A 25,916-nucleotide genomic window follows, 5' to 3' on the forward strand; every position below is an offset into this window, starting at 1 on the left:
TTTTTTAGATTTTTGCTACTTTACTCTAAAATTCATTTAGGAAGACAATAATTTTTCACATCCTAAAGTTCTTGATTAGGCAAGCCAAAGATTTTATTTCAATTTAAAATGTAAAACACATACTTTATTTTGCAAAATTGGACACTTTGGTATAGAATTAACACTTGAAAGATAGGTTTGTTTGTTTTAAAAATAGTGTCACTAAAGACTCTTTTCTAGGATTATCTCAGGATTTCTTTCTTTCTTTTTTTTAAATTCTGAGAGTCCCCTTAGTTTCTTTTTAATATCTGCAATCCGCATTAATTTGGAGAAAAGACAGATGAACAGGCTTGCTTACCTCCTGTTCCTTCAAGTGTCTGCAGTATCCCAAATCCCAATTCCAGGAATTCTATTAACATTTTAGCCAATGAATCCTATAGTAAAAAATGTTGACAACAAATGTATGTTTATTTACATTATATGCATGTACTAATATACTAAAATTATATGTATTTTAAATTATACATAAATATAAAATTGGAGAAATTAAACATAAGTAGAAATACAAATTTTAATATTTTTCTTCCATGCTCCAGTGGATCATTTTGTGTATCCCCTGGATAACAGGTTCATACTCCTCCTTTGAGACAATTGATTCAGACAGTGGTTAGCCTCTTAGTGATCTTCAAGTAGGAGAAAGGGAATTCAATATTAAGTATTTGAAAGCATTACTTTGAGGCAATATGGGAAATGGGAGACAGTCTGAGATGTGGAGTTCAAGGATAGAGAGCCTATAACCTTTTCAGAAGGAAAGGGTATTGGAAGACAAAGACTGAAGACATTTCTTGAAGCAGTGCTATAAATAAGGGATTCCTTGTATAGCATGTATAAAACAAACCAGTGTATATGTGAAGTGGAGGTTAGAATAGTTTGTAAAGGCTGAGCTGCTTCCATGGATTTGATGTGATTGCTTGGGGTAGGAACCATATTACTTTAGGAGTAAGAAGATTTGGATGTTTTAGCCTTGATTCTTTAGTATTTAGTTGTTGGACCTAAATCAGTCTTATCTTTCCTCATTGAGATCTTAAAATTTAGAAGATCTAGAGATTTGGAGGAATCTCCTCAGAGGTTGTGCTTTGGCATGGGTATGAGTTAAATTGTGCCCCTCCCCCAAAATGGCTTCAACTAGAATCAACTTTGATTCTGTGGTGTATTCATTTAACAAACAATTTTAGTCATGACCTTGTTCCTGAGGTCCAGACATATATTTTAGTTGTCTACTTGATATTTTCACTAGATGTCTAAATAGACATCTTAAATGTACCTTGAGCAGAAAGAATTCTTTTTAAAAAAAATATAGATTTTCATTGATTTCAGAGAGAAAGGGAGAGGGAGAGATAGAAACATCAATGATGAGAGAGAATCATTGATCTGCTGCCTCTTGCACGCCCCCCACTGGGTATCAAGCCCGAAATCTGGGCATGTGCCCTGACCGGGAATCGAACCGTGACCTCCTGGTTCATAGATCGACACTCAACCACTGAGCCATGCCTGCTGGACGAGCAGAAAAGATTCTTGATTTGTTTCTCCTACTCCCTTCCCCCTAAAAAGAGGTAGAAAGAAGAAACTAACATCAAAAACCTGTTCTTGTAGTAAATGACACTATCATTTATTTATTGAGGTGGAACGCATCTTAGTTAGTGTTGAGTAATTAATGCCATTATTCCACCATCCGTGTATCCAAGGCAAGTAGCTCAGGCCTCAAATGTGGGAGTCATCTTTTATTCTCTCTATTTCTCTCATCCTCTTGAGTCTATTAGCAAATCTTCTGCTTCAACATATCTTAAATCTGTTCATTTCTCTCTGCCTCTCCTGCTGAACTCTAGCCTAAGCCCCATGATCTGTTGCCATGAGCTACTGCAGAAGCCTCATAACTAATTTTATTTCTACTCTTACCATTTGAAAGCATTCATACAGCAGCCAAAAATGGTAGTATTTTTAAAATGTCAATTGGATCATGTCACTTCCCTTTAAAATCAAACTAACAATTTCATGGCACTATCCAGTGGCCTTTTTAAAAAATACATATTTTTATTTACTTCAGAGAGAATGGAAGAGAGGGGGCGGGGAGGGAGAAACATCAGTGATGACAGAGAATCATTTATCAGCTGCCTCCTACACACCCCACACTGGGGATGGAGCCTGCAAACCAGGCATGTGCCCTGACTGGGAATCAAACCATGACCTTCTGGTTCACAGGTCGATGCTCAACAACTTAGCCACACTAGCCAGGCTATCGACTGCCTTTTGTATAAAATTCAAATGCCTTACCAGGGTCAAAAAAGCCTATGTGTCTCTTCAATAAATGGTGTTGGGAAAATGAGACAGGTACATGCAAAAAAAAGGAAACTAGACCACCAACTAACACCATACACAAAAATAAACTTAAAATGGACTTAAACATACAATGGGAAACCATAAAAATCTTAGAAGACTCCATAGGCAGCAAAATAACAGACATATGTCATAGCAATATCTTTACTGATATAGCTCCTAGGACAATGGAAACTAAGAAGAAAATAAACAAATGGGACTACATTAAAATAAAAAGCTTCTGCACAGCAAAAGAAACCATCAACAAAACAACAAGAAAGCCCACTGCGTGAGAGAACATATTGCCAATGTTATCTCCGATAAGGGTTTAATCTCCAAAATTTACAGGGAACTCATACAACTTAACAAAAGGAAGGTAAACAATCGAATCAAAAAATGGGCAAAGGACCTAAGTAGACACTTTTCAAAAGAGGACGTACAGAAGGCCAAGAGACATATAAAAAATGCTCAAAGTCACTAATCATCCGAGAGATGCAAATCAAAACGACAATGAAGTACTATCTCATACCTGTCAGAATAGCTATCATAAACAAATCAACAAATGACAAGTGCTGGCGAGGATGTAGAGAAAAAGGAACCCTCGTGTACTGTTGGTGGGAATGCAGACTGGTGCAACCACTGTGGAAAACTGTATGGAATTTCTTCAGAAAATTAAAAAATAGAACTTCCATTTGACCCAGTAATCCCACTTCTAGGAATATATCCCAAGAAATCAGAAAGGATATATATGCACCCCTATGTTCATAGCAGCACAATTTACCATAGCTAAAATTTGCAAATAGCCTAAGTGCCCATCAGCAGATGAGTGGATTAAAAAACGGGTACATCTACACAATGGAATACTGCACTGCTATAAAAAAAAAAAAGGAACTCGTACCATTTGCAACAGCATGGATGGACCTAGAGAGCATTATGCTAAGCCAGTGGTCGGCAAACTCATTAGTCAACAGAGCCAAATATCAACAGTACGATTGAAATTTCTTTTGAGAGCCAAATTTTTAAACTTAAACTATATAGGTAGGTACATTGTTATTAACTTAATTAGGGTACTCCTAAGCTGGCCTTTGCTAAAAACGTCCTCAATCTGATTGAGGTCCGTTCACTGAGGTCGACCCCTTCTAACTCTCCCATCCACACTCGTCTTGTATACTTGTTTCATCTATCTCCTTTCGTTCATCCTCTCTATGTCCAAACCATCTCAATCCTCGACACTACATCTTCTTTCACTCCACAACGTTCCCTAAAATTAACTTAATAAACTTTACTTAAAGTTTTAAGTCTTAGTTAAACTATAGGTACGTTGAATAAAACTTGATATCATACTTAATAATGATATTATTTATTGATAAAATTAAATTCCTTATAATTTAATTCCCCCGCACTGCGTATCCTGTGGCCCGCCTGCGCCGCGTCTCCCGTTGACCGACCGACCGACGGACACCCCCCACTTCCGAACCACTTCTTCAAAATAGACTCGCCCAGGCCGAAAACTGACTTCTGCACATGGGCCAAGAAGTTTCAATCGCACTGTACGTGCGCGCCCGCACGTGGTATTTTGTGGAAGAGCCACACTCAAGGGGCCAAAGAGCCGCATGTGGCTCACGAGCCACGGTTTGCCAACCACTGTGCTAAGCGAATAAGCCAGTTGGAAAAAGATACATATCACATAATCTCACTCATTTGTGGAATATAATGAACAATATAAACTGATGACCAAAAATAGAGCCAGAGGAAAAATATATTTTAGAATATAATAGAAGTAATCCTGTTATTTGCAGATTTTTAATATTTCCTGCAACTTTTGTGATATTATACTATGTTAGTACAGTTTTGGTAATATTATTATATTTAAAATCTTTTTTCTTGAAATATTAATGTTTATTGCATACAAATGGCTAATTATTTTGTATCTACAACCTGGTAATAGATTTATTTTGTATATTGTAAAAAAAAAAAGCCTATGTGTAACCTCTGCCTACTTCTTAAGCCTTCACTGGATTCATTCTTGGACCTAGCTCATTAAATCTTATTACACTTACACTTTTCTTCTTTCTCTTCATTAAACACATCAAACTTGAAAATAGACCTTGTCCTATCAATTATCTCTTTTATATTATATTCTATTCATAGAATGCCCTTTTTCTTCATAGCTTTTGTATTTGATATCTTCTATTCATAGAATGCCCTTTCTTCAAGTCTTTGTGTGATTGTATGTCTCTCATTCTTTAGATTTTTAGCTCAAATATGAGTTATTACATATAAAGCACTTAGGAATAATTAGTAATTTTTAGTGATCAATAAATGTTAACCCCTCCCCCTCAGAACTCACCTCTTTGGAGAGGTTCATGATAAATTCTCTCTAGGTACCTTGAACCACTTTTCTTCAATATTCTTTATTTCCTTCATAGCATGTCCCTATTTATTGATTGTTCACTCCTTTATAATATAAGCTTCAGTAGAGTAACAGCCTTTTCTATCTGTATCTCCAGCTTTTACAATAGTGTGTCATATAGTATACCCTCAGTAGTCCTTTATTTTCTTTTTTTAAAAAATATTTTATTGACTTCAGAGAGAGAGAGGTTTCTGAATACCCCATGTCACATAAGCTGTTAATTGAGCACTCCCAACATTAGTCTATTAAAAAAGAGAAAGGACCCTTTTGGGAGTGTGGTAAAGCAAAGAAGTAGGCTATAACACCAGTTACTTTGTTCCTAGGATATAGTAGGCTTATGATCTGGGCATATCGTGTATATGTATATGGCTAGAAGTTAAATACGATATTAGCAAGCCTTTTAGCCTGTGCCTTGGTTTAGCTGGGCCCCTGCCAAAGTCATGCTAATAAGGTAAAAAAAATAAAATAGCCTTAGTATGTCATCCTAATAGGTATAGTAGGGATCCCAGCCTATGCAGAAATCCTAGCCTGTGTCCAGAACTCAACCTTCTTGTGTTATTATCCCCCCCCACCCCACTTCCATTATGAAGATAGGGTCTTTCTACACAAAATTGTTATACCGTAAGCAGGCCCTTACATTGGTATATTTGTTTCTAATACTTGGTTTTGGAAGCCTTATTATTACTGCTTTAATTGCTTGTTTTGCTTTTGGAGACATTGTTTAGTAACAATAGGAACTAATCATTCTTGAGGTCAGATCAACAAGACCAGCATAGGTTTATTAATTTTAGTAGTAAGACTTCATCAAATTTAGAACATCAGTTAATTTTGATAATTGACAAACTAAGGAATTTACCTAAATTCTAAAGGTCTAATTTTGAAGGGTGAATATCTACACTAATAAAAGAGAAACATGGTAATTAGCGTACGACCGCTACCCTTTTCATTGGCTAATCAGTGAGTATATGCAAATTAACCGTCAGCCAAGATGGCGGCCGGCAGCAAGGCAGCTGGAAGCGAACATGAGGCTTGCTTGCTTCAGTGAAGGAGGACTCCAACTTTCCCCGCCTGACTTGCCGGCCTCTCAGTTGGCAGTTTGAAACTTTGTAACAAATATAGAAGCTAAACAAAACCCCAGAAACCAGCTTTCAGCCTGCCGGGATCTCAGAGCTGGAGTTATACATTGTTTCGATTATAGAACAGCAAACAAACCAGATACCAGCTTTCATCAGCCGAGGCCTCAGAGCTAGAGCCAGAGCTAAAGCTGGCCCAGAATAAAAAAAAAAAAAAAAAAAAGAAAAAGAGCGGTTGGGAGCTTCAGTCAATCGCCAGCCCTCAGCCCCTCACCCAGACTGGCCAGGCACCCCAGTGGGGACCCCCACCCTGAAGGATGTGTGACCAGCTGCAAACAGCCATCATCCCCTCATCCAGGCTGGCCAGGCACCCCAGTGGTGACCCCCACCCTGATCCAGGACACCCTTCAGGGCAAACCAGCCGGCCCCCAGGCCTCTATCCTATATAGTAAAAGGATAATATGCCTCCCAGCACCGGGATCAGCGGAGCCGCGAGGCCACCTGGCACCGGATCAGCATGACGGGGCAGCACCCAAACCCCCTGATCGCCCTGTGACTCTGTGTGTGACAGGGTGCGGCGTCCCAACCCCCTGATCCGCCCTGCTCTGTGGGTGATAGAGGGCAGCGCCCCAACCCCTCCCCCCGACGGGCCCTGCTCTGTGTGTGATGGGGTAGAGCCATAACCTCCCCATTGGCCCTGCCCTGAGTGTGACGGTGGCGGCGCCCCAACCCCCTGATCGGCCCTGCTCTGTGGGTGATAGAGGGCGGCGCCCCATCCCCCTGATCCGCCCTGCTCTGTGTGTGACAGGGGGCGGTGCCCTAACTCCCCTATCGGCCCTACTCTGTGAGTGACAGGGGGGAGCTCCTCAACCCCCTGATGGGCCCTGCTCTGTGCATGACAGGGGGCAGCGCCCCAACCCCCTGATTGGCCCTGCTCTGTGCGTGACGGGGTGGTGCCGCAACCTCCCCATCGACCCTGCCTTGAGTGTGACGGGGGCGGTGCCCCAACCCCCCAATCGGCCCTACCCTGAGCGTGACTGAGGGTGGCATTGCAACCTCCCAATCCGCCCTGCTCTGTGCATGACAGGGGGCGGCACCCCAACTCCCCAATCGGCCCTGCTCTGAGCCTGACCAGGGGCTGCACCTAGGGATTGGGCATGCCCTCTGCCACCCAGGAGCAGGCCTAAGCCAGCAGGTCGTTATCTCCCGAGGGGTCCCAGACTATGAGAGGGCACAGGCCGGGCTGAGGGACCCCCCCCCTTCCCCCCCGAGTGCACAAATTTTTGTGCACCGGGCCTCTAGTTTTAAAATATTCATGGTTACAACTTTGCATTTGGAAGTCCTAGTAATGTTATTTACTGCTGTATAGAAATTTTATGTCATTCTCCCCACCATACTTTGTTTTAAACCAGTGATGGCGAACCTATGACACACGTGTCAGAGGTGACACGCAAACTCATTTTTTTGGTTGATTTTTCTTTGTTAAATGGCATTTAAATATATAAAATAAATATCAAAAATATAAATCTTTGTTTTACTATGGTTGCAAATATCAAAAAATTTCTATATGTGACACGGCACCAGAGTTAAGTTAGGGTTTTTCAAAATGCTGACACGCCGAGCTCAAAAGGTTTGCCATCACTGTTTTAAACTGAAAAGCTGCCTTTTACTTTTTAGGAACCATTGCATGGGTGTGGGGTGGAGAGAAGTAAATCTTTGATCACAATATGAAAATGTTATTAAAAGTTTTATTAAATACTTCTCTTCTTCAAAATGTGCTAGAAAAAATGGTTCATGAGTACTGTTTCAACCAGGAGAAAAAAGGAACAACTGTACCGTAGTTTAAATGAAATGAAAATACCCAGTGTGAGAAATAAGGTGAGGCCCCCCCCCCCCCCCTCGCCAAGTCAGGGGTCCTGGTAGAATACAAAGCATACTCGGGAGCCAGGCAGCAAGGCAAACATCTTTACTTCTATGTAGAAGGGCGTGCACACTGAGCAGGTGGTCTGCTCAGGATTTATAACCCCTGACACACGTGACCTGTCCTTTGCTCTTGATTGGAGCTCAGGCGCATAGTCTTTCGCGATTGGCTAATTCAAAGGGAGGGGTTGGCCTTTGCTGTTTCAAGATGGCACCCCCCCATGTGGCCAACATGTCAGCTGCCAAGTCACACAGTCCAACATGGCGGCTGTGTAAACTGTTCTTTGACAGAAAAGATGATTTGTTTATTCTCACACCCAGTATTGCAATGAAAAACAAAAATCCATTTACCCAGATCTAGTTGTGATGAAAATAGATGACATTGTTTACATTTTAGGACTTTGTCAATAAATAGTCACAAAGTTAAATACTAATTTGTGGTCAGGCAGAGCTTCTTGAGATAAAAAACAAACAAAACACCTTAGAAAGTAGCTAGAAACATCTTGTTTTAAGATATGGAGAAATCAACAAAAGCATTTACATAAAATCAGTGTTTAGAAATTTTACACAACTGCAAAATAGAAGTTTGGGTTTTGAAGTAAAATTTGAACATTTAAATATGAACAATAAGACCAAATCATTATCCAGTAAGAACTTGGGAAACTTTGGGTATCATTAGTGAGCTAGAATATACAAAATTACCAATGTAATTTAGTCTAAACTACATTAGGACTCCTGGATTCATTGGTTTTATAGAATGACTTAATTGCAGAAAAAAGGTTGTTTGGGTATCACTTTGTCTTAATCCTTTTGTTGAATAAAATAACTTTTCTTTTTTATCAGATTCTTAGTTTGATTTCACAGTTACATTTTGAAGAAATAATTTCTGGAAAACAGTAAAGTTATAAATTGGGTAATGGTAATACATTTGACTATGATTTAAATTCTGCATATATTGGAGAGAGAGAGAGATTGATTTACAAGAATGTTAAGTTTTAAAACATGCTTATTTCATGCAGTTACAACAAACTTAGGCCAACTCCTTTTTTAAAAAGTAAATGTATGTTCAAATTACATAATAAGTCAGAAAAAAAGATTTCATTAGGAAAGATTCCATTTATGTCAAGAACTGACACAAATTAAACTCATGACAGTACAGTGGGGCCTTGACTTACGAGTGTCCCGACTAACGAGTTTTTCAAGATACTAGCCATCTCTCAGCAGATTTTTTGCTTTGAGTTGCGAGCTAAAATTCGGGTTACGAGCCAGCTTCAGATACCCCACCACTAGTTGGCGCAGCGAACGTCACAGTGAATGCCACAACATCAGCCCAGCATCACGTGTCTCACTGGTTCACTTTAAGATTTGACATACAAGTAGTCCAGTGGTCGCCAAACTGCGGCTCTTTGGCCCCTTGAGTGTGGCTCTTCCTAAGCCTTAGGAGTACCCTAATTGAGTTAATAACAATGTACCTACCTATATAGTTTAAGTTTAAAAAATTTGGCTCTCAAAAGAAATTTCAATCGTTGTACTGTTGATATTTGGCTCTGTTGACTAATGAGTTTGCCGACCACTGCCCTAGTCCCCAGTCCTGGGTTCTGCTCTCACAGCTCCAGTTCACTTCACCCTCCTTCTGCCAGAGCATAAGGTGGGGGGGCTCCACAGGGAATTTTTATGCGTTGGCCCTTCAGGATGGTGCCCGAATGTTCAGCTGCCACTCCCTGGTAGTCAGCACCCTGATGCTTTTCACAACTAGATGTTATGTGGGTACCCACCTCAGATTTGGTGCTCTCTGCTGGGGAGCCCAGCTTGGGGAATTAGATCCCAGAGTTCTCAGTGGCACCTCCCCTCCCCCCCAACAGCTGAAATATCTCTCCAAGACAGGACTTCAGTTCCTGTCTGTGGGCACCAGGTCAGCCCTTTCACGCCTCTGCCCCCCTACCATTCTCTGTGCTGTCTCCACCTTCGGTCCTTGGGTATCAGGATTCTCTCCTGTGAGTTTTCTGTTGATTATTCAGGAAGCCTTTCCATATTTTAGTTGTAATTCCAGCTTGTTCGTGGGAACATGTCCGTGCAGCATCCACCTACTCTCACACACATTATCTGTTTTATGGTATTTCTTGACACTATAACATGCTCAATAAGAAATTTCTGTGAAATTAAGTGTAAATTTGAGGCTGAAGGTGAGTTTAAACATTTTATTAGAAATAAACCCAAGCACCTAAAAATATTAGCAATTTATTAGGAATTTTTCCCTTTATTTAGTACAGGAATTCTCACCTGTGCTAATTACAAGTTACTGGTATCAGTATTTCAAATGAAAGTGTACTGTAAACAGAGCAAAGGACATAGACTGTGTAGGTTGGAAATAGTCTGGCTTATGCTAAGAAAAAAATAACAGCAACAACAAAAAGCCTTTTCTTAAAGCAGACATACAGCTAAAAACAAATTTCTTAAGTGTCTAGAGTCTCTAGACACTTGGTCAGTCTTTATAGACAAAATATATGCATTAGTTTTTTAATGCAAAGGGAATATATAGAAACCTTTACTTTTCAGAGTTACATAAAAATCATATTAATATTCACAGGTATTTTAAAATGGGAAAACAAGTTGCTTCTAACAATTTATTTTTCCAATAGCGTGTTATTACTATGTTAAGATTTTACAGTGCATTCATATAATCTGGTGATCTTAATTTTAAACTATTAACAAATTAAACTTCATTGCAAAGAAATTCTTTTTTTTTAATCCTCACTCGAGGATGTTTTTCTATTGATTTTTAGAGAAAGGGAAAGACAGAGGGAAAGGCACAGAGAAATATCGATGTGAGAGAAACACATCGATTGGTTGCCTCCTGCAGGAGCCCTCACCAGGGCCTGGGCCAGGGAGGAGCCCACAACCGAGGTATGTGCCCTTGACCGAAATTGAACCCAGGACTCTTAGATCCACAGACCGATGCTCTATCCAGTGAGCCAGACCAGGGGCAAGAAATTCTTTACAGTATCGTAACCAGGTTTTCTAATCCTAGCAAAGGCCACAGTGAAGTAGCCCAGATATGCTGCCATTAAAGTTGTGATGAGATTGTAATAAATTTGCTCAAAATGTTCTTAAAAGTTCTAACTTTCAAGGTGCTATAGAGAAACATAAGAGGATATCATTAAATCATGTAAAAATATGACTTTTAAGCATAATCTATGCTTTTTATTTTCTAACTGATTTTCCAAGATATCAAGTGGCCATTATTCAGTACGAATTCTAATATTATAAACAAAATAAGACATTAATGGATATTTCTCTAATTGCCTATTTCCAACACTGCTTCAGAACTCATTTATCAATATCCCCATCATTGAATCCCTGGGTCTTTCTAGTTTACATTGTTTATGACTTTAGCGGTTGTGAACTATAGAGACTAGAATAGATCGTGTTAAAGTATTTGCTTTACTCAGTAGTCAAAAAGGCTCAATGGCACATTCTCTTGAAATGTGCCTAATTTTTTTTCGTATTTCAGTAATGACACTGTATTTATGGTAGTCTGAATTTTCATGCTCTAATGCAGAACACTTAAAATTAACATGAGGTTAAATTTTTGAATTTTTTTTCAGTCCATGAAGTATTTGCTATAAACCCTTATACCCATTATCATCTTCTTCTAAGGCAGCAGTTCTCAACCTGTGGGTCGCAACCCCTTTGGCAGTCGAACGACCCTTTCACAGGGGTCGCCTAAGACCATCCTGCATATCAGATATTTACATTACGATTCATAACAGTAGCAACATTACAGTTATGAAGTAGCAACGAAAATAATTTTATGGTTGGGTCACAACATGAGGAACTGTATTTAAAGGGCCAGAAGGTTGAGAACCACTGTCTAAGGAATCGAGAGATTTCTTGAAGGCCCTTGCTTTCTGAAAAGGAATAGTAATCTTATGACAGGCCATTTGTCTCTTCTTTCTGGCTCTCCAAACGACTGGGGAGTGGTCAAAGTCCTAACTGTACTAGTCCTCCTAGCAGGAAGGTGGAGGACACCTCTCCACCTGGTGGTGAGGGAGCCACGTTACCTTCTGGCAGACATGAAAGTCCTGGTTCCCTACTTGGCCTTTTTTGATACCATACCAGTGGAGACTGAGGAGGAGCCACCAAAATGCCAAGTTACAGCCTTACAAAGGTGGAAGTTTGGCTCCCCACTCAGCCTTTGCTGGCAAAGGTGGGGGGGTGAGGTGTTTGACTGGAGTAGAGCAGTTATTGTCTATAAGTTTTCTGTCTTAAGTTGCCCTTTTCCTGGTATCAGTATTTCTTTGGCGTTTCTGGTTTGCTAACTTGGAGACATCAACTCCAAGTCTAGAATGAGTGAGGCAAATAGAGCCCAGGGAACTGATCACTATCCTAAAGTCCCTAGTCATCTTTTTAACCCTTTAGAGTCTAATTATGTTTTTCAACTTATTTTGGCCATGGTTTTTAGTTGTACTTAACAGGAGGAATAGGAAAAAGTACATCTGCTCCATCTTCCCAGAAGCAGAAGGCACTGATTGGGATTTAAAATTATATAAATTCACCCAGCTGGTGTGGCTCAGATGGTGGTTGAGTGTCAACCTATGAACTAGGAGTTCAGGTTTCTATTCCTGGTCAGGGCACATGCCAGGGTTGTGGGCTCAAGCTCTAGTAAGGGGTGTGTAGGAGGCAGCTGATCTCATCATTGGTGTTTCTATCTCTCCCTCTCCTTTCCTCTCTGAAATCAATAAAAATATATTTTAAAAAGTAAAATACTAGAAAATTATATATATTCGCTAACTTTGATAAAAAAACTAAAATTTAAAAAAATTTAAAGAAAACCTACAATTTATATTAAAAATTATATGACTACAGAATGAAAAGCATTATAAAACATTCTCATTTTTTACCTCCCTGGGTTACATAATTTGGTTAATAGCTAAAAAATGATTTTTATTGCATGCTCTTTCAATAAAATTTTCATGGTAATGATGTAGTGGTTGCAATATAAAGGAAATACCTTAAAGTATAGAGTGTGTTTTTAAATGTGGCCAATTTAAAGAAAGTTTCAAAAGTATAATAAACTCCTGTCAGTCATCAGAGTATCTTCATTTAATGGGCAGTTGTTTATGTTCTTTCTCTCATTTGTTAGCTTGTGTCCTTACCATTTCTTTATTTGTTGAAGGATATTTATTCCTATAATACTCTTTTAAAGTTTACATTGCTCAGTGTAAAAATCTCTTGCAGCCTATTTGTCATAATCTCAGGCCCTTTTAACATTCATAGCAGTAACTGTTCTCATAGAAAGTGATAGTACTGTATCTGTGAGTATTGCATAATGGGCTTTATTTGGTAAGGATGATGTCATTGCGTGGGATAGCCTGAAGGAGTTATTAGAAGAACATAAGACTTTTGACTGCTAGCATTTCTTAATAAATGCCATACCATTGAAAACATTAATTGTGTTTGCACTGAAGTGAACCTAGGTTTTCCTGGCTTAGGGCTAGAGATTTGAAATAAATTCTGTCATAATTACATAGTTGAATAGAATGAAATATTAAACATTTTTCTCTCTGGGAAAGAGAAATGGAATTAGGAAGAAGTTAATAAATAACTGACATTCTTTGTTACACAGTTTGAGATTAACTTTTGAGAATTGACTTTCAAGAATACTTTGAATTTTTATTTCTGTAATTTCTGTATTATTTAATTTATTGCTGAGGTGTAAGATATGTTTATTTTAAAAAGTCCATCATTTTAGAGAGATGTTTAAGGTGAATATCAATAAAAAGAGACAGGTTACATTATTTTTTACTTTGAGTACTACACATTTGGGTTTTTTTTTGTTGTTTTTTTTAAATATATTTTATTGATTTTTCACAGAGAGGAAGGGAGAGAGATAGAGAGTTAGAAACATCGATGAGAGAGAAACATCGATCAGCTGCCTCTTGCACACCCTCTATTGGGGATGTGCCCGCAACCCAGGTACACGCCCTTGACCGGAACCGAACCCGGGACCTTTCAGTCCGCAGGCCGACGCTCTATCCACTGAGCCAAACCGGTTTCGGCCACATTTGATTTTTTTAAATTGTAGTAAAATATACATAACAGCTTACTGTTTTAACCATTTTTAATCATAAGTTCAGTGGCATTAAGTACACTCAGATTTTTATCCATCTCCCAAACTTATTATCCAATTAGCTCCTCCAACCACCCCCTGGTAACTATTTTACTTTCTGACTCCTTGAATTGGACTATTCTAGATACCTCCTACAATATTTGTCCTTTTGTGTCTGGCCTGTTTCATTTAGCACAATGTTTTCAAGGTTCATCCAGATTGCAGCATGTATCAGAATTCCATTCCTTTTTTAAGGCTGAATGTTGTTTTGTTGTATGCATATAACACATTTTGTTTATCTATTCATCTGTTTATGACTATTGGGTTGATTCCACCTTTTGTCTATTGTGAATAATGCTGCTATATGTATTAGAACAAATAACTGTTGCAGTACTGCTTTCAGTTCTTTTGGATATATATTCAGAAATTTAATTGCTGGATTATAAACATAAATTTATGTTTAACTTTTAAAAAAACAAAACTGCTGTATTCTTTTCTACAGCAGCTATACCGTTTACATTCTCACCAGCAGTGCACAAGGATTCCAGTTAATCCATATCCTCACCATTATTTTTTATTTTCTGGTTTTAAAAAAATAGTAGCCATCTTAATTGATGTGAAGTGGTATCCCATTATGGTTTTGATTTGCATTTCCTTAATGAATAGTTATGTTGAGTTTCTTTTCATGTGCTTATTGGCGATTTGTATATCTTCTTTGGGAAAATGTTCATTCAAGTCCTTTGCCCATTTTTTAATTGTGCTTGGTTTTTGTTGTTTTGGAGTTTTTAAAAATGCTTATTTATCCTGGTTATTAATCCATTACTAGATTACCCATTTTATTTTTAATTTGTTGTAGAGGGTTGTTAGTGTTGTTGGTGTAATTTGACCTATACTGTATTTATGTTTCCTACATTTCCTCTTTAAATCTTTTCTTATTCCCTTCATGGAGCTCACATTTTAAAAATTACCTCCCAAATAAAGTTCATTTATTTAGAAATAATTAATTTTCCAGTTTTTAATAAAAAACATAAAATAGCTAATTAGAGATTTGACTAGTATGAAATATCCAATGTTAGCTTACGAGTTAATTTTAGCAAATAAGCTTGACCTTTAATAAGTCAGGTATTAGATGTTAAAGATAAAAGCTCTTGGATTCAAGGAACTTAAAATCTAATGAAGAATGACAGTACTATGTGATAATTACTATAGTAGAGTAATAGAAACGCAGTCAGAGAATCCTTTGAGTGCCTAGACAAGTCAAGGGGAGTATAATGAGATTATGCTTGAGATGGCTCTTGAATGAGGGGCAGGAGTTTACCAGGATATTAAGAATGAGAGGGTCACTAAGGTTAAGTAAGAATTACTGGTATATATGATGCTGAAAAACTAGGAGGGAGAGAGAGCCAGCCCCTGTGAATGAGTAGTAAGCTGAGCAGATGTCCTAAAAAATGTCTTTCTATATATCTATACTAATAAAAGGGTAATATGCTAATTAGATCAGGAGACCTTCCAGGGGACCTTTCAGACATCCTTCCGGACAAAGCCATGGTGGCAGGGCCGAGGCAGAGGCAGTTAGGGGTGATCAGGCCAGGAGAGGAGGGCAGTTGGGGGCGAGCAGGCCGGGGAGGGGGCAGTTGGGGGTAATCAGGCTGGCAAGGGGGGGAAGTTGGGGGCAAGAAGGCTGGTGGCGGGGGGCAGTTGGGGGCAAACAGGCCAGCAGGCAGAGTAGTTAGGGGCAATCAGGCAGGCAAGCAGGTAAGTGGTTAGGAGCCAGCGGTCCTGGATTGCGAGAGGGATGTCCAACTGCCGGTTTAGGCCCGATCCCCCAAGGGGTCCCAGATTGGAGAGGGTGTAGGCCGGGCTGAGGGACACCCCCTCCCTTCCCTGTGCACGAATTTCATGCACCAAGCCACTAGTCTGTGTGTGTGTGTGTGTGTGTGTGTGTGTGTGTGTATGTGTGTATATATATGTATATATATGTATACATACATATACATATACATATACATATACATATACATATACATATACATATACATATACATATACATTTATGATAATAAGCAATACACAATGGCCAAAACACCTATTTTTTTAAGTAAGAGATTTCGGAAAGATATCCTTTGGTCTCCTTTCCCCACGTGCTTTAGGTAACCTGCATATACATAAAAGCTGGAAACACTTGGAAGAACTCCACATAGAACTAATTTCAAGTGACCTTGAAAAGGTGTGTTGTGGAAAACTTACATTTAAATTCAAAATATTTGTATTAATTGGTTCAGCTGAACTTATCTTATTTTGGTTGTTAATCAGATAGGTGGTTCCTTTTAACAGAAATGTCACCACATTATTTCTTCTGATAGCTTACATGAAAATAGGGAGAAGAACAGAGGGACAGGAGAGTGTGAATTAGATACGGTGGGTCAAAGAAAGTGATCTCAGGCATCTTAGTGTAAAAGTCTGAGAGAAAAAGAAGGCTGCCTTTTGGCTGTTAGGAAGAGTTGAGAATGGTGATTATAACAGTTTAACTACATCTGAAATAAGGAGCCAAATTGAACAGATTTCTAAGAGTAAAGAATTTGTTTAAGCATTGAAACACTATTTAGATATTGATAATTATTTTAAGAGATTTACGTTAATGAATTAAAGTCCCCCCCCCTTTTTTTGCCACCTAATGGGAAGTGAGCAATATCATGCTAGTAAAAGAATTATATTCTTTTACTGGACATCGTGACTTTCAGTCTCAAAACAGAAGTAGAAAGTTAGTAAAATTAGCTGGGAGGAAAATGCCATGTCAGTTAAACAAATGTTTCCCAAAAGCTTTTTTCAGATTTAAAAAGCCACATTACTGTTATATCCTTGGGTTTCATGTTTGTCTCTCAAAAGTAGGACCTAACTACTCCTAATTCATCCTATATAATAAAACCCTAATATGCAAATTGACTGAACAGCGGAATAATCGGTTGCTATGGTGTGCACTGACCAGCAGGGGGCAGACACTCAACTCAGGAGCTGTCCCCAGAGGTGAGGGGCGGCGGCAGTGGCGATTGGGGGGCGGGGCCGGCCAGCAGGTGTTGCCAGGCCGCCAGCCAAGGCAGGTGCCAGTGGGGAAGGGGGCCCCTAATTGCCCCGCCCGCCGTTCGCCCTGCAGATGACCCTGATCACCGGCCAGGCCTAGGGACCCTACCCTATATATTGGGAACAGACTCTTAGATTAAAAAATTAAAACCTGGCAAGGCTACTCTTACTGAAAAAACAGGATGATGCAGCAATGACATGCATGGACTCTGGCTTGCACATTTTGTGATCGGCCCTGATTCTGACGCTTATAACTGTGTGACAAAGCCAATTACTTAACTTCTCTTTGCTTCAGTTTTTCCACCCATAAGATGGGGAAAATGGTGCTACTGCCTCGGAAGGATCATGTTATGTACTACTTTTTATAATCAGGGTAAAAAAATGTAGCTGCCCATACAACAACAAGATGCCTTTCACCTGTATGAAAAGTATGGTCATTGGTGCATGCAGTGTCCCAGATTGCGAGAGGGATGTCCAACTGATGGTTTAGGTGCGACATCCCCCTAGGGGTCCTGGATTGCGAGAGAGGTCAGGCCAGTCTGAGGGGACTCTGCCCCTGTGCACAAATTTCGTGCACTGAGCCTCTAGTAAAATCCAAGTTATTAAACAGGTAATGGGACAGATAGACTTAGAAAAAAAAAGTACTTTTTACCTGCAAAAAAAAGCAAAGTAATTGAAAGCATCTCACCAAAAGTCCTAGAGAAGGAGATTCTCAAATGTTCTCGGGATTAAGACAGTATAAATGGTAGAGGTAGCACTAAAAGCTATATCATATGTCCCATTTAAGATAAAAGTTTGCTCTAAATTGTATTGTTTCAGGGTATGGTTTTGCAAACTTTATTATCAGAGTGTGAGATGAGCAGTGTTTCAAGATGAAAGAAAATATTATAAGGATTGGATCACAGTTTAGGATGGTATTTATAGACTGTAAATTGAGTTTGTTTTCCAATATTATGTGAAATCAGAATCCATTTTAGGTAGAAATTCATGTTCTTGTGTGAGCAAAGAGGGTCTTTTAATTTGGTTGGCATCATTTCCTTTCTCTGCATTATTTGAAAAGGAAAAATATGTAATGTATTTGAATGATATCTAAAAATAAGTGAGGGGGAATTAAATTAGATGGAATATTGCTGGAATGTGTATATGCATACCCCTTTTCATCATTAAGATCTAAAATTAATATTAATATTTGTTGTCATATATATCTTAACTTCAACTAACATATTTCACTACAGATAATCACATATATTTATGGTGATTTAAAGGTTCCCTTTCATTTTACTGTAGGCTATAGTTCCTTTAATTGATCTGCCAAAACAGAACTAAGGTGCCCTTTTCTCCAGCCTTTAATAGCAATTTTTTCACTGCCCTCCAGCCTCCACTAACAGGTCTGGGAGGTTCCTTTAAGGCCATTGTCTGCTGCCTCATTTTAAAAATAGCAGATGTTTTAGGTTTTTGTTAAAGCAGCACTCCACTTCCAGGTACCAATTTCTGTTTTGCTTTTCTATTGCTGTGTAACAGACTACTACAAAGCTTAGTGGTTTACAAAAAAACAACAGTCATTTGTTCTGAGTCTTCCGTCAGGATTGGTGGCTTTCCCTTTTGCTCCTAACCACCATTCACCAAGTCTGACTTGCCACAGAAGTTTATGTTATATGAGGGTGAGAAATAGCTGATTCCAAAACTGGGGCATGGAAGTTGCAAGATAAGACTGAAACATCTTGTTGTGCCAGAATATAAGGAAATGCTAAAAAAGAAAATGAAGATGGTATATCAAAAAGATACAGGAGCTAACCTAAAATAGGAAGGGGAATATCATATATTAAAAACATTTTAGAGGAGAGAACCAAGATGGCGGCGTAAGGTATAGACCTGTGCGTGCTGCCTCCCACAACAACATTGAAACTACCAACTATAAGACAAACAGCTATCATTCAGAACCATGGGAAAGCTGGCCCAGTGGAAGTTCTACAACTGGAAGGAAAGAAAGAAGAGCATTGAGACTGAGTAGGATGTGCAGAGGCGCCAAGAACAGAGGTACGGAGTCGCACGCCAGGTGGGCTGCAACTGGATGCGCGGTTTTTTTCAATCGGAAGGGGTTGCAAACTCTCAAATCCACTGAGCTTGTTTGGGGCGGGATTCTGAGGTCCCAGACCCCTACGGGAGAGGCGGGACTGCCTTGCAGCGGGTTGGAGAGCAAGGGTGGCTTTCTCCCGGGGCTGCTTGCCGGCCCTCGGGGACTCGGAGACACGGAGTCGCGGAGAGGCGAGGAGTCTAGGAGACGCCATTGCTCTTTGCCTGGTGATTCCCGGAGACCCCGCCCTACTCAATTTACATCCTTGCCCAAGCTGTGCCAGTGGCAAAAAGGAATCACCTGCACTTGTGCAGCCTAACCCAACAAACTGCAAATTTCAACTCCTCGCATCCATAAGGGTCACACTTAAGAAGCAGAATCAGGTTTGGAGGAAGCCGGAGCCAGACCCGGCTGGGCCGGCGACGTGGAACTGCTGTACCAGCAAACGCACAAGCAGGTCCACCAGATCCAGTCTTACATGGGACGCCGGGAGACAGCAGACAAGCAGTCTGTGCACTTAGTACAAAACAAAATCCAAGCAAGCATACCAGATATTCAGCCAATAAGAACGCCTGGAGATTTTGTCCAGCAAGGAGCCGCCCAACAAAAGACAGAATGCCAAACTTCGTGTTGAGCAGTTAAAGTATGATGTCCAGCACCTGCAGACTGCTCTCAGAAACTTCCAGCATCGGCGATACGCAAGGGAGCAGCAGGAGAGACAGCGAGAGGAGCTTCTGTCTCGCACCTTCACCCCCAACGTGGGATGAGGTGCGCCCTGTGAGGCTGCGTGAAGCTGCGATGGCCCCGCGAGGCTGCGACGCCCCCTGTGAGGCTGCGTGAGGCTGCGACGCCCCCTGTGAGGCTGCGTGAGGCTGCGACGGTCCCTGTGAGGCTGCGACGGTCCCTGTGAGGCTGTGACGGTCCCTGTGAGGCTGCGACAGTCCCTGTGAGGCTGTGACGGTCCCTGTGAGGCTGCAATGGCCCCTGTGAGGCTGCGTGAGGCTGTGACGGTCCCTGTGAGGCTGCAACGGCCCCTGCAAAGGCTGCGTGAGGTTGCAACGCCCCCTGTGAGGCTGCGTGAGGTTGCAACGCCCCCTGTGAGGCTGCGTGAGGCTGCGACGCCCCCTGCGAGGCTTCGTGAGGCTGCGACGGCCCCTGGGAAGCCGGCAGAACCGCGCGAGCCACCCAGACGGCTTCGTCGACGGCCCACGAACCAGCTCGCAGCCCCACACACAACTATCACCCGAAGGGCGAGAGGGGTGAGACCAGCTGTAGTGTTGCTTTCTCCTCAGTTTTGGTAGCGAAATCCTCATTTTAAACATAAGAGGACACATTATTTTAAAAAGCCGTTATGTGTCTCCGTACCCTTTCTGAGTAGAGTGTGAACAAGTCGTGAGAGACCTTTCCGAGCACAGGGACATGTCGCGGATGGAAATAGCTACATTTTCCATGTGTATGACCTTTGACCCGGCAATAAAAAGTGTACACCTATGGATGAGGACAGTGCGGGGGTAAGGGCAGAGGGTGGGGTGGGAACTGGGTGGAGGGAGCTATGGGGGGAAAAAGGGGGAACAACTGTAATAATCTGAACAATAAAGATTTATTTAAAAAAAAACATTTTAGCCAGAACCGGTTTGGCTCAGTGGATAGAGCATCGGCCTGCGGACTCAAGGGTCCCGGGTTCGATTCCGGTCAAGGACATGTACCTTAGTTGTGGGCACATCCCCAGTGGGGGGCGTGCAGGAGGCAGCTGATCAGTGTTTCTCTCTCGATGTTTCTGGCTCTCTATCTCTCTCCCTTCCTCTCAGTAAAAAATCAATAAAAATATATTTAAAAAAAAATATTTTATACTTCTGAATGGAAAAAAAGTTCAATGTCATTGTTTTATATACCTAACAAGACTGTTTCCCAACTTCATTTAGTAACTATCACTTCAGAGTAAAGCCAGCTCTGGGGCTCACAGGCTAGTGGGACCTGTTAGAGGGTATGTGAGTCTGGGATCCAGATGGAAACAGGAGGTAAAACTAATGGGGCAATAATCAAAACTTGAGTCCTTAGAAAGAGTTGTATCTGGGGAAATGGTGGTGGTGGAGCGGGGGAGGGGTTCCAGACCTTGTAGAAGTTGCTTCCATTGTTTTGGTGTTAATTCTAGCAGCTTGAGCTTCAAGTATGAGGCAAGGTATGAATTGGCAAAGTAAAATAATTCACTTAAAGGAACTCCAGCAGCCAGAGAGAGGATTAACAAAGATTATATCTAGAACAAGTGACTTCAGTGAAATAGAACTATTGGAAGAGATAGATGACAACTTTAACAAGCAAAACAAATTATCCTGAGATTCTCAAGAGAGACAAAGCTATATGTTTCTAATCATAGCATAAAAGAATTAAAAAGTGAGGGGAAAACTCTTCTATATATTAATTTGTGGGGAGGATGATTATTGTTGATACTCAAATTCATGGTCTGGGACATTAATTAGAGTATATCAAAACAAAAAAAAATATAAAGGAGAAAGAGCACATTGGGGAGATGCAATAACTAAAGATATAATTGAGGAGAATATCCCTGGTTTAAAGAAGGATTGAAAGAACCTACTGAGTTCCAGACGAGAAGGTTAGGGGTGGTTCAGAGACAAAAAAACAACAACAACAAGCCGCTTGCACAGGCAAAATGATCAGATATGTGCTCGACTACTCAGTGTGACACTGGAAACTAGAAGGTAGTAAAATAACATCTACAGATTCTAAGAATACCTATTCCTAGACAAAATATAATTCATTTGTTATGGTGAAAGCAAGATATTTGCAGATATGTAGGAATTTAGTCCTCTGTTAGATAGAGGACAGTTCTCAATAAAAGGTTCTTACCAAATAATCCTAACAGAGACTTTAAGATGAGGCAGAAGAAAAAACAGTGGTGCGCAAATTAATCTCACGATCAATTTTATTAAATCTAAATGGGTAGTGGTAGAATGACTGTATTTCTGCACATTCCTTTGTCCTCTGCATTTCCTGAAAATTTGCAGCTGATCCAGAAGCTTGATTAGATTTGGTTCTTGTCTCTGTGTCAAGACTAAAAGTGATATTCTGTTCTTTTAGTGGGAGGCATATAATTTCTGATTGTCTATAAAGACAACAGCCATTAATACTCAATTCTAAATCAGAATTTATTGAGCGTTGGAAAATTGGTGATATTCTATCATTTTTCATTTATAACTAAAACACATAAATGAAACATTTGGTTACTCAGTTCATATAGAAAAGGCAAGGTAAATGTTTGATTTTCCTCTTTGTCAGTATGCAAGGTAATGAATTGGTTCTCTATTACCTTTTGGAGGTGGAGGAGAATATCTCATTATCAGCTTGTATAATTCAATATGTAGGCTAGCTTTCAATCTGTTAGAATTATTATCTTTATTGAAGCTCAAATTGTTTGGCAAGTGGGAGCAAAGATGGTCCCTGAGTGCTTTGACATGACCCTGTATATCTTTGACTGGTAAAGAAACAGTATTTTTTGCTTGGTTTTGTTTTGCTTTGCTTTTCTAAAAACCTCAGAATGTTGTCTTTTCTTTTGCAAAGGTGGATTTTAGGGATCCATTTGTTTCCTTGGATATTGGGTAGTTAGTATGATCTTTTATATAATTTGTTGGCAGATATGCCTTAGACTTTGTGTTACTTGCAAAGAATACTGGTTTTATTTTTTAGTATATGTGGAGTCTCAAGAAGAATTAGCATTTCCCAGCAACAGGTGTAGAAACATAAATTAAAATGGTTATTCAATTAATAAAAATTTGAATGTTTATTTTGGATCAATCTCCACAGTAGGAACTCTTGGTAATTCAAACATTCACAAAAATGCCTATTTAACATTTCAATAAAATAAGTTCCAAGGATTGATTTTTAAACTTGATTTTTTTCTTTCAGATCTGTCACGAAATCGCCTCTCAGAAATTCCCATAGAAACATGTCATTTTGTTTCTCTTGAGAATCTCAACTTATACCAAAATTGTATTCGTTATATACCAGAGGCAATTCTAAACCTACAAGCTCTAACATTCTTAAATATTAGGTAAGATGTTGTTTCTTTTTTCTTTTTTTTTAAATATTTGATTTTATGTGACATTTTCAATTTTCTGCTCCTTTTTACTAAAGTTTACATTATCTTTTCATATCAGCAGTTTCTATACATGTTCTTAGGCTAAATTAACAGTATTTCCTATGTCCCTCTAGTTTCTCCCTCTGTCTTTGCAATAATTGACAAATTCTAATAGTCATTAGCCTAATAGGCTTGCAGTGGTTCTCCAAATACTTCGTTTGGTTCTTGTGATTATGTATTTTTATGTATTCAGTTCTGAATGTATAATTGCATTTCAACTCATGTACTCCATTTTTTTCACATCTTATAGAATTCTTTTGTTATTTTATTATTATAAGTTTTATTGGAGAAAATGAGCAAATGAAATATCCTTTGAAATATTTTTATATGTAATCATTTTATTATACAGTTTACATATTTCTAAAACTCATTTTTGCCTCTTCGTATATACTGTAATGATTATGAGGGAAATATACCCTATTTTTAAATCATTTTTTTCTTAATATAAATTAACTTCAATAAAATAATATGTTGTACTTATATAGCACTTTATTATTTACAAAGGTGTTTTATGGTACAAGGTAGAGAAGTTAAGATTCTCAATTTACAATGAATCTATATAAGATTCTATAGGTTAAATGCTATGCCTAAAAATTACAAAGCTCACAAGTGATGAAATGTAGGCTAGGACTCAAATCTTAAATTCTATTTGTTCCTTGCAAGACTTATATTTGTTATTCTACTGTGTATAGAGTGGGAAAGATGGAAATTTTTTTCTTGAGTAATGGGCTCTGAATCTTCTTTTTTTCTACTTACCCATTTTAGTCGGAACCAACTGTCAACACTGCCAGTACATTTGTGTAATTTACCATTGAAAGTCTTAATTGCTAGTAATAACAAATTGGTCTCACTTCCAGAAGAAATTGGACATCTCAGACATTTAACAGAACTTGTAAGTTAATATTTTATTTTTTATTGTTCCATATATATATATGTATATATATATATATATATATCCATAGTTATATCCTATTCTTTCATATGGTAAAGATCCACTATTGCTGTGTATTTTTTAGTTATTTTCAAGTATTGATAATGAAGTCTCACTGATTGATCAGTACTCAAGGGCTTCAGTACAGAATAAAGAAGGAACTGAAAGTGCAAGTCTGACAGGCTCACATGGAATGGGGAAAGGTCATTAAATTAGGTTCTAATCAATATTAAGTGATTTCTGTTATTAAACTTATTGAGGTATAAGTTAATTCATTTGAACTTTTCAAATTAAATCTTGTTAATATCAATATTCCGATTTTTGGTTAACTCCCATAGGGCAGTGGTCGGCAAACCGCGGCTCATGAGCCACATGCGGCTCTTTGGCCCCTTGAGTGTGGCTCTTCCACAAAATACCACGTGTAGGCACGCACATATAGTGCAATTGAAACTTCATGGCCCATGCGCAGAAGTCGGTTTTCGGAAAGGAGATAGACGAAACAAGTATACAAGACGAATGTGGATGGGAGAATTGGAAGGGGTCGACCTCAGCGAACGTACCTCAATCAGATTGAGGACGTTTTTAGCAAAGGCCAGCTTAGGAGTACCCTAATTAAGTTAATAACAATGTACCTACCTATATAGTTTAAGTTTAAAAATTGGGCTCGCAAAAGAAATTTCAATCGTTGTACTGTTGATATTTGGCTCTGTTGACTAATGAGTTTGCCGACCACTGCCATAGGGAAATGGACACCACAGAGGTCAGACTTACCTCTTTTTCCTTATATGCTATCTTTAAAACCTATCTCCCACTCTAAAGTAAACTATTCTTTTTTTTTTCTAATATATCTCTATTGATTTCAAAGAAGAAGGGAGAGGGAGAGGGAGATAGAAACATCAATGATGAGAGAGTATCATTGATTAGCTGCCTTCTGCATGCTCCACACTAGGGATCGAGCCCACAACATGGGCATATGCCCTGACCAGGAATCGAACCGTGACCTCCTGGTTCATAGGTCAATGCTCAACCACTGAGCCACGCTGGCTGGGCAAGCTATTCTTTACTGCCTTCTATTTCTAAGACGTTTAACCCTCACCTACCACTCCTTGTTACTCTTGAGTACTTTTGTTATGGGCATGGCAATAAGACTTTTTGAATCACCACAGTAACATTATTAATTGAATACTATAATTATCATATTACAGTTGAGGAAACTAGCACTCAGATAGGTTAAGGCCCAAGGTTCCATAATTGAAGTAGAATTTAAAACCACTGTACCTTAACTCCTAAGCCATGTTTCATATTTCTGAAATGGTCAGACGCAATTATGCCCATTGAGATTTGGGAGTATAGTTCCATGTACGTTTATTAATAACTAGAGGCCCGGTGCATGAAATTCGTGCACGGGGGGGGGTGGGGGGGGGCGACGGGGGTGTGTCCCTCAGCCAAGCCTGCACCCTCTCCAATCTGGGACCCCTCAAGGGATGTCCGAATGCCTGTATAGGTGGATCGGGCCTATACAGGCAGTCGGACATTCCTCTCACAATCCAGGACTGCTAGCCCCCAACCGCTCGCCTGCCTGCCTGCCTGCCTGCCTGATGCCCCTAACTGCTTATGCCTGCCAGCCTGATCACCCCCTAACCGCTCCTCTGCCAGCCTGATTGATGCCTAAATGCTCCCCTGCCGGCCCGATTGCCCCTAAATGCCCTCCCTTGCCGGCCTGGTCACCCCTAACTGTCCTCCCCTGCCAGCCTGGTCACCCCTAAATGTCCTCCATTGCAGGTCTGGACGCCCCCAAATGCCTCCACTGCTG

The 25,916-nt window shown here is 39.8% G+C and overlaps 1 protein-coding gene across 10 annotated transcripts in view; it reads left to right on the plus strand.

Moving 5' to 3' along the window:
* LRCH3 (leucine rich repeats and calponin homology domain containing 3) overlaps nucleotides 1–25,916 on the plus strand; it is a 104,964-nt gene that overhangs the window by 8,665 nt on the left and 70,383 nt on the right. For all 10 annotated transcript variants that reach the window (XM_023757328.1, XM_023757322.1, XM_023757324.1 and 7 more), the window contains exons 2-3: nucleotides 22,941–23,085; nucleotides 23,938–24,064. In XM_023757328.1, the coding sequence (XP_023613096.1) occupies nucleotides 22,941–23,085; nucleotides 23,938–24,064 (272 nt within the window). The remainder of the gene's footprint in view (nucleotides 1–22,940; nucleotides 23,086–23,937; nucleotides 24,065–25,916) is intronic.

Source organism: Myotis lucifugus, unplaced genomic scaffold (genome assembly GCF_000147115.1).
Source record: "Myotis lucifugus unplaced genomic scaffold, Myoluc2.0 scaffold_105, whole genome shotgun sequence".
Lineage (NCBI taxonomy): Eukaryota > Metazoa > Chordata > Mammalia > Chiroptera > Vespertilionidae > Myotis > Myotis lucifugus.